General features: G+C 41.5%; 1 protein-coding gene across 1 annotated transcript; it reads right to left on the reverse strand.

Moving 5' to 3' along the window:
* Positions 1 to 319: 319 nt before the first annotated feature.
* LOC119556273 lies at positions 320 to 1,790 on the reverse strand. Its single transcript, XM_037868326.1, has one exon. It carries the CDS (start codon positions 1,751 to 1,753, stop codon positions 515 to 517), a length of 1,239 nt encoding a protein of 412 aa, XP_037724254.1. The 5' UTR covers positions 1,754 to 1,790; the 3' UTR covers positions 320 to 514.
* Between the last annotated feature and the right edge of the window lie 7,607 nt (positions 1,791 to 9,397).

Consider the following 9,397-nt stretch of genomic DNA (forward strand, 5'->3'; position numbering starts at 1 on the left):
GACTCATTGTGTCGCCTGTCACCTGGAATTAGTAACTACAAGTATGTTAAAAGGTTCATTCATGTTGTGCTTGTTTTGACTTTTGTTTCGCGCCATCCTCTCAGCCATCCACCTCCGAAAGACATTTGTAGTTCTCGGTTTGGTCTGGGATTCGTTCTGTGTTCTGGGGTCCCCGACATCTCGCCGTATCCATGGTATCAGTTTCGCTCAGCGGCTTCACGGTGTCCCCTTGTCTGTAAATTGATAGCCAGCCAAAATAGTCCGCATATTTGCCATGCACAATTTGTGCTCAAAAGCATTTTTCGAGTATTGCACTTTAAACTGTTTTTTATTTGAACGGTAGGATGGGTGAAATTGATACATTGCTCCCATTCTTTAGGTTACTACATCTAGAAAATGATACATAAATACATTGTAGTTTTCATACAAGCCTTTAAACATTAAATACATTAAATTTATTTATGTAGTCGGGGTTCATTTAGTTTGTATTATCCGTTTTCCATTTTAGGTAGCTTCAGTTTGTATGACTCCTCTCCCTTACCACACGAGATTTCTCGATTATTAGATATTTATCTTTTTGTAGATAGGGTCTTCTGATATACTGGGCGTTATAGTTCTCAAAATGAGTAGCTTTACGACTATACTCCGAAGATCCGCAAAGAGCGAATGCCAAATCGGTGCGTTTTTGGGAAATACTTATGACCTGAAATAGGTCGCTTGCCGTGCTGAGGTTAGTGGGAGCCCGGGCCTTAATCGCATCCTTTAGGGAGTCAAAACTGTTTTCTTGAGTCTGGTTAATTACAACTACTTCCTTATTCAGGGAAGATAACTTAATAATTGAAGTCTCGGTTAGATTTCTGACCAAAGGAACGTTTTCCAGTTCAGCAAGTGAATTGACTTGGGATGTATTAAGGATGGCAAACGATTCCTTTAAACTATTTACTTTCGGCTCGACAGTATATAGAAGTAGTTCCCTGACAAAGTTGAGTTTGTTATCCAATCTTTTAGAGGTACGCAGGATTTGGCCTTCGGTGATGTTTAGTTTAACCCCAAGATCCTTTACTCGATCCAGGTTCTCTTTTTGCAAACTAAGCAATTGAGACGCGGTATCGATTGTACGATTGGCAAATAAGTCAATCTTTTGAATTGAGGTGACTACTCCTCTAAGAAATTTGGCTTTCCAAAATAAAAGTTCTTGTGTTTTGTTTTGTAGGAGCTTTTTGGTGTCTTCAACTAGGTCAAGGGACTCGGAATGACTGTCCAATTCTTCGTCTATATTCCAAATAAATGTGCTGACAGTATTGAGCAAAGTATTGGACACAGTTTGAGCTGCTGAATTTTCAGCCAGGAGGGCCAAAATGATTTCCTCTTCTGTAAGCTGTTCAGCGGTTGTGGTGGGAACAGTCGTGGTGGGATCAGCTGTGGTCGAAACAGTTGTGGTGGGGACAGCGTTGGTGGAAACAGTTGTGTGTGTGGAATCTTTTGCAATTTGAGTAGTCGTGGAAGTCTGAGTTGTAGCTGGAGAAGTACTAGTAGTACTAGAATCACTTGACGTTGAACTTATAGTTTTGAGAACTGTTGAAGGTGAACTGATTGGTGATCCTTTGGACGTAGTTGAAGCCATCCTGTCAGTGTCAGAGTTGTCCTCAAAGTCTGCGTAGTCATCGACGCCTGCCGCCTGAGCCAAAACAGGACCTGCGGCAAAAGCAGTCACCAGAAAGAGCAACAGGAGAGTAACAATAGGAAGCCTCATTTTAAGAACACACTCTATGCTTGCTATTACAAAAGAACTGGAAGTTCAACTGCCATTTTGTGGCCTTTACCCCAGCTTAAATACAATTTACATTGTCACCCACATTCCCGTTTCGGTCTTATGTGCAGGTGTTCTATCTGTATGCGCTTTCTGATCTTTAGCACTTCTTTCTTCCGCCATGCACTTTTTCCTATTATCGGTTGTATGCTGTGCTTTATAGGTCAGCATGTTCATCACGAGCTTGATGTTGAAGAAGCTTCCGATTCTGGTTCATTGTACATGCAAATGCAGACAAAGAAATGTAAAACAAAGAGACACATGGCTAGATTTCCACGAGCCGCAATTGCGGAATATCTGTCAATGGGAAGGCTAACTATTAACCACATAAAAGTCAACGCCAGCCAACATGGGGGTCACACTCAAAGTCAAATTTTAATGAAAAAGTGATTCATCATTTAAGCGGCTGCATCAATTAATGGCCAACGGGGTGAGTGGGCCGCAGAAGGGCGGGCCTCTCAATAACCGGGTCAAATTAGAATAAATAGTTACACAAACAAGCAGACCCCTTTGCTCTCTGTGGCTCGGCGGTGTGGGGTGGGGAATTATTGCAACAAATCAAAAAATTAAAAATAAATAAAAATGAATTGAATAATTTAGGTCACCAATATGTGGCTCTCTCCCTGAAATGCACAAAGTCGATGAATGAGTCGAGTCAAGATGATGGTGGTCGATGCCAGTGGTTGTATGGGGATTGGGTTAGTTCGGGTTGGTTTCGATATTCCTTATTAATTAATTGCCGCATAATTCATGTATTGCATGATGCATAGATGTACATAAAAAAAAGTATGTTTATCTGCTGGCAGATTAAAACTATTAAATATTTTTATAAGGACTTTATATTACGTTTTTATAAATAAGTAACAAACAATGTTTAATATTTTCATTTTTTAGAAATTCCAATATCATTATATTTCTACATTTTCTTAGATATTATTATCCATAACATCGATACATTTTTTCCTGAGTGTATAGAAACAAATTCGATTCCTATGCCGTTTGTCTATTGAAAAATATGAAAATATTTAGAAAATGGGGACTTACTTTCGGGTCTGCTCTTATGCTGGTTGACACTTAAACCCATTTCGATCGGAACCCAGAACTGCAGATCTGATCGGTGGATGGGGAGATGGGAAGATCGGCAGATCGGAAGAGGAGTGCTTGGGAGCATGGCATGCAATTATGCATTCATCAAGATTATGACACGACATGCAAGTTCCTCTTGTGTCTTTAGCAGCAAATGAATTTGTACTTCGGCTGTGGGTGCTGTTCTTGTCGCTGGGTTCTTGCTCTAGCTGCTCTGTTTTGATAGAACAATTTTGCCGCGGGCTGCAGCTTGTGGTGGCAGCACACGCGATTTGGAAGCGGCGCGTAATTAATCGTCAAATGAGTTTAATTGTTTATGTCTCTCGCTCGCGTCTGTGAACTGAACGCGGTGTCTTTAGATGACTTCCAGATAGGAGAGCAGAAAGAACAGCAACACATCAAAATTTGGCTCACAAGCACTTAACTAAGAGTTTAACTAATGGCTTGAGCTCTAAACAAACTGTGCAGCGAATAAACTTTAATATTTATATTATTTATTTATGGATGCCAGGCATTTTGGTATTTCCTAATGATTGGTATATACTTTTTTTCAGAACAAAATATTCCCATTACAAGCTCTATTAGTAAGGGAAATTAAAAATTGTGAGCGAGCAGAAAGAAAATTAGAAAAGCATTTAGGAAAAAACAATTTCTGCTTTGGGGTTCCAGGGAACCGACCCCTGATTCCTGGTTCCTGACATACGCCGGGGTTCAACATTCATCACCATCCAAGTGCAACCGCCGTGGAGGTGGAAAATGGTTCTGTGGCTTCCCGCTGATTAAAACAAAAACAACAAAATTAACAGAAAATTTGCATTTTAATACAAAAATTTTGGGTGGATAAAAATTGTTTCCCCACCCGATTCCGGTTTTTGTCACAGGGGCTGAAACAAAAGGAGAGCTAATAATTTTATCAGCGACAAACAGTTGACAAAATCAGCAAAATTCTTTTTCCAGCCAGGTCCTGCATCCGTTTCGCCTGGAAACTTAAATTAACTGTGAAAGAGACCACGCAGCCAAGACATTTGTCTTTTCCCACTCCTGGCCAGGATTTTTCCGCGGTTAGTGGGGGGAGTTCTTGAGAGTCAGAGTCTGTCTCGGAGATTATTAATCATCTTTTGTGCGCATCGCATCTTTCGGCTTTTCGTATGCCTCATTGCAGGTCTTTTCCTCCTTTTGAACTTTCTGTCTAAGTCTGAGCTCCCTTTTCCCATTCCTTTTTTTAGGGTTTTAAGAGGAAATCCTTTTCTCAGGAAATTATTTTGTTTTTTTTACTTCAGCGATACTTTGTATAGTGTTTTAGACTCTGGCTAATGAATTTCTCTTGATAAAGAACTTCATGAATTTTCAACTTAATTAAGCTGCCCCGCTTGTCAGTTGGCAGCTTAGAACGTGAGAGAGACTTCTGCGTGTATTTCTTTAAAAAGCGGGGGAAAAACTTGGTCATGATGATATGAGGGTGCTCTCGTGGATTGATTTACAGGTGTTGCAGCCAATTAAGATTGTTATGATGGTGATTAAAATGTCAGTTATCACCAAGCATATGTCTTCTTATTTTAGGAGATGCTTTTATAACTGGAAGATATCCGTGAATTCAGTATTGTATCCGGAAATAATGTGGATTGCTAATTTTGGAGCACATTAATCTGATATATTTTAAGCCTCCTGGCCAATTGTAAATTTATTTTAGTTGTCGTTTTCAATTTAACCACATTTTCCTCTAGGCTGCCATTTTCCGATTTCCCAAGCTCTAGGAAATGATCAAAAGAAATCTCATACCCCAAGCTTGATCTCCTCTTGTTTGGGCTTAAAGCGTTAATTCGTAATTTATGTGTCACACAAATCGAAATTGAATGCCAGGCGAAATTATGGAATATTTATCATTTCGGGGAGCAAAAAGTTAGCCACCAGGTAAAAGGCGACCGGGCCAAGAAACGTTTGTCAATTCGAATTACGAATTACGACAAAGTGCGCTTAAGTTATGTGCGTGCTTCGTTGGCCGGGGAGAAAGGAGTCTGGCCATAAAGTTGGGGTCCCTTTCAGAGTGTTGTGGCTGCTAACCGTAAACCCTGCACAAAGAGTGAAATATTTATAACGTTTGCATACACACAACAGTCGGGAAGAAATGAATGCAACCGCCGGCGGCCGTTGGCCAATGTCCAATGTCCAATGTCCAATGCCCATTGCCTCGAAGTCCCTGCAGCGGTGGCAAGTGTTAATTGGAATCAATTTGATAATCTCCTCACCCGATCCAGGGATATTCGAATTCGAGTGGTTATGGGTCCGCAGCTCGGACTGCTCTGCTGAGTTCATGATAATTTCGCGGATGTGCGATTTTGATTGAAAATTACGCTGTGGGGGGCTGCTGGGTCTGGCCGAGTGTTTCCCTTTTATCGCACAAAGAACATAATTCAAGGTGAATTAATTTAAATGCCAATTTATTGCCAAAACATTGCCACAGTATGTGTGTGTATCTGTGTTAAATGGAGCAGGCAAGAACGGGTCAAGAATAACTGTATATGGATGCGACAGATTGATCATAAATATGGCTTTACTGGTCGCGAATCTCTTGCGAAATGTTTCCCTTAATAAATTTACCTTGGCCTTATTCGAAATAAATTGTAAAAAATCATGTTTACTTTAAAAAAAATTGTAAAAAAGTAAGAGCTTGCTGTGAAAAGTTATTCTGAGGACCATTTTTACTTACTTTTTAACATTATAATATTTTAATTGACCTCTTTACAACGTATTTATGAAGGAAACAGAAAATTGTTCAATATTCATGTGTTCCTCTTTTAATAGAGGATCTATTTTTTAAATAAACTGAAACTTATTTTCTTTCCTGTGTTTCCTTTAAACTAATAGTAGCTGATCTTATGTTCCTTAAGACTGGTAAACAATTTAGTAATATTAAAGATACTTTATAAAATTCAGATTTAATAAAATATATTTATTTCAATTGAATATCGTTTGTCCGGAACGTTTACATTTATGTATTTAGACAATGATATATCCATGAATTGTTAAAAAGAGCAGCGAATAAGACCAACGAGTTCTGATTTCCAGACTTCCCCTTTTTCGCTGAACTTCTAATTAAGTCAGAGGTGGGGTTCGACATATTCCCATTCCACTCGAAGCACCACCCACATTGCGGCCAGAAACCACCCGCGGGCTGACATGTGGCTGATTAACATATTATGCGACAAAGTGCCACTGGACACACCGCACGGATAGAGGCACTGTGGCAATTCAACGCCTGTCACTGGCTGTTTGCGCAGATAATTCACGCCAACGCCAAAACAGAGCCAACCCAAAGGGGTTGGGGGCGAGTCGAATCTGGATTCGGAATCAGATTTGGCATCGGATTCGGCTTCAGATCCAGATCAGAGAGACCACAGAGCTGGTTTGTGTCGGTTTTTGGGGTAATTGAAAAAGTTACCTCAACTCTGGCTCGTTCTGCAGTATCTGGGATATGGCGATGGCTATCGATGTCAGCAATATCTAAGTGAGAGACAGTCGGTCCGCCTTATGGGCCAATTAAGGGTTAAACATTTTGCATATGCAGTCGCCGTGTCTCTTTTTGTCCGTGATTTGCATAATTTCGGGTTGGTGTATCTGTATCTCAGCCGTATCTGTCGTATCTCCTGGGCGATGTTGGTGTCCAATTTCATTAGCAAAGTCCAGTCCCCAACGAACCTTTCAATTTGGCTGCGTGTTTTGAAATGGAACTTTCAGCCTATCTGTCACCGAAATGTGTGTGGTGTGTGCGGCAGAGATCCCAGCCTTTTTGTCACATTTACGAGCATTTACATAAAATGAAATTGAATACGCCGGAACATTTTTGGACATGTGGCCCGGGACAGGAGCAACCCTCTCGCAGTCTCCCTTTTGTCATAATTTAATTAGTAAAGGTAACAAATGAATCGTAACCCCAACCATTCAGGACGTTGTTTGACCCCCCCGGCTCCTTGAGGGAGATAATAAATTTCTGGCCATTTCGCAAAAGTCATAAATTAGGCAATTGGAATTTGTTTTCCAATTACACATATTTCACACCGCATGCCAAATAATTTAGCTTCACTGTCAGACACTCGCGAAGTGGCGAGGTAAAAAAATATGGCAGAGGGAGAATCGAAAGCTATTTCTATTTGATAATTTATAACGCACGGCAGCCGGGCCAACAAGTACAAATTGTCAAAAGCGTTTTGCATCTTGAGGGGCGACCGAGGACCACCCATGGCGCAGTGCCTCCCCCTCTTAACCCGCTCTTCTGACCCCAAAGACCGCCACGCGACTCGTAACGAGTCACAAATTCGCATTGCAATTGACCAGACTCGGCGCAGTCTCCCATCATAATTTCTCAGCCAACAACACCTTCCTGGCCCAAACTGAACTCAAGTCCGGTTTTTCTGCAATCTTCAGACGGGAGACGGAGATTCGAAGGTGCGGGGAGGGGTCTCTGCCACCCGCTTCGCCGGGCCTTGGCATTTCGTGCCACCCAACTGGCCGCTTATTTTTGCGTATTAACGCGCGAAATAATATTTTATTTTGAACATCGTCAAAGGATTGAAAAATGCCCGCTAATATCTTAGGGTCTTTGTGACGGCTTTGTATGTCCAGCGGATCGAGGACCATGGACTATGGACCAGGCCAAGCGTTCATATGGGCATTCTCCGGGCTGCAGGCTTATATAATTATTCTTTCTTTTCATGGGACGTGTTTTGCATGTGAGTGGTGGGGAAAAATGGAGTTATAGCTGGTCAACTTAAATGTAGGCAGGGACTTCATTATTTAGACAAATAATATTTGAATTGGTAATATTAAAAACCAAACATGTTATATTTAATTTAAAAAAATATATTTCTTTAATTTTAATTCTGGCATGAAAAATCTGTTATTTATAAAAAAAAGTAATTAAATATAAAAAATTTACCATTCTTATAAATTCAACTGAATTTTGGAGTTCCATAAACTGAAATTGAAATGAAACCACGTTGAATATCTAATGACTATTGACCTTTAAGCGATATAGATGCACATTATATGATCACTAAGACTTAGAAATACTTATAAAACCGATTTTATTCTCTGACTGTGCCCAATTTCTTTAACATTTCAGCTAATATTAAATGCTTGCGCAAGCCAACTTTGAAGCCGTTAAGATGTATTAAATTATTTTCAGTTTTGTAATGGCTTGCCTAAATAATTTAATGGCTATTTTCCACAATTTTCCGCATAATTTTGCATAGCTCATTTACGGCATCCTAAAGACAACAATTTTGTGGTACGAAATATAGTTCACGGACACACCTCCTCGCGCGGAAAATTGCAATTCTTCAAGCCAAATTCCCACGTTCCACCACCGCAAGTCAAGACTGAAGCCAAAACAAGCCGAGTGCGAATGCAAATGCAACTGCAGTGGATCAATCATGTGCCTAGAGCCAAGTACTCAAGAGCAAATAAGTGCCGAGTGGGGGTGATTGGGATGAGGAGTACCAGGGGAAGTAGTACTCCGTACTGAAAGCAACCGTTACCTTCTTGGCCAATTGGTCACAAAATCTTAACACCTCGTCCAAGGTTGGGGATGATCGGTTGATGATGATCGGATCGCAGTCCGCTGATCACTCAGTGGCGGCCATTAAAGTCAAATCATTTTTCACATTTAGATGCCGGCCGAGCTCCTCAAGCTCGGAGGATCGTACGGCGAGGCGGCTTCAATTGAAGCCCAAATCCGAATCCATCCATCTGAAATTGCCCCGATCACGATTCCTAGGGGGGTAGAGTGAAATATATTCGATGGCAATTGCGATGACTTCGGCTTTCGACTGGTACTAAAACTTCAACTGGGACTGGGCTTACATAAAAGTAATCAAATCAACACCTTCATCAACTCCTTTGGCTACGCTCCAACTTCAGCTCCAAGTTCGACCGCAAAGTGCCTTCCTTATTTCGGATCTTGGGCCAATTTGGGTTTGGTAATTTTTCCCTCTCGCTATGGATCAGTGGCGATCGGCTGTCGATCAAATTGTTATTTTCGATATCTAATTTGTCATTTGGCCGGGGCAATTTGGCCATTGCCTGGGTCCCTTGGCCAAAGTCTGGCTTTAACTTGATTTGACTTCGAATTGAGCTGGCTACACGCTGTCTGCGTTGCACGATCCTTGAGACGGGGCTTGGGTTTTGCCCGGGGCAAACTAGGGAATCCCGGCGATTATCTTGTCGGCGCGTGAAATTCCCCAGCCCCGATCGGCGAACTGCGAGCTCCGGAGGAATTGACCCGCAATTGATACCAATCCACGGCAATCCATTACAGGGGCTAAGCGCACAAGTTGCATGTCTCATTATTGGCAATTTCAGAGCAGTTCGGGTAATTGCCCCCTCCGCGAGTGCGGTTTAGCCCATCGAGGTGGGTGCTTCGGTTCGGCATGACTTGGGCATTTATTCCGGCAACACATGGTATTTGGTTGCATCACGTACCGCTTAATGCCCAGATATACATAC

This window comes from Drosophila subpulchrella, chromosome 3R, assembly GCF_014743375.2.
Source record: "Drosophila subpulchrella strain 33 F10 #4 breed RU33 chromosome 3R, RU_Dsub_v1.1 Primary Assembly, whole genome shotgun sequence".
NCBI classification, from domain to species: Eukaryota; Metazoa; Arthropoda; class Insecta; order Diptera; family Drosophilidae; genus Drosophila; species Drosophila subpulchrella.

Excerpts from the sequence above, each read along its gene's own strand:
- LOC119556273 (XM_037868326.1), bottom strand. The coding sequence starts at position 1,753 with ATGAGGCTTCCTATTGTTACTCTCCTGTTGCTCTTTCTGGTGACTGCT.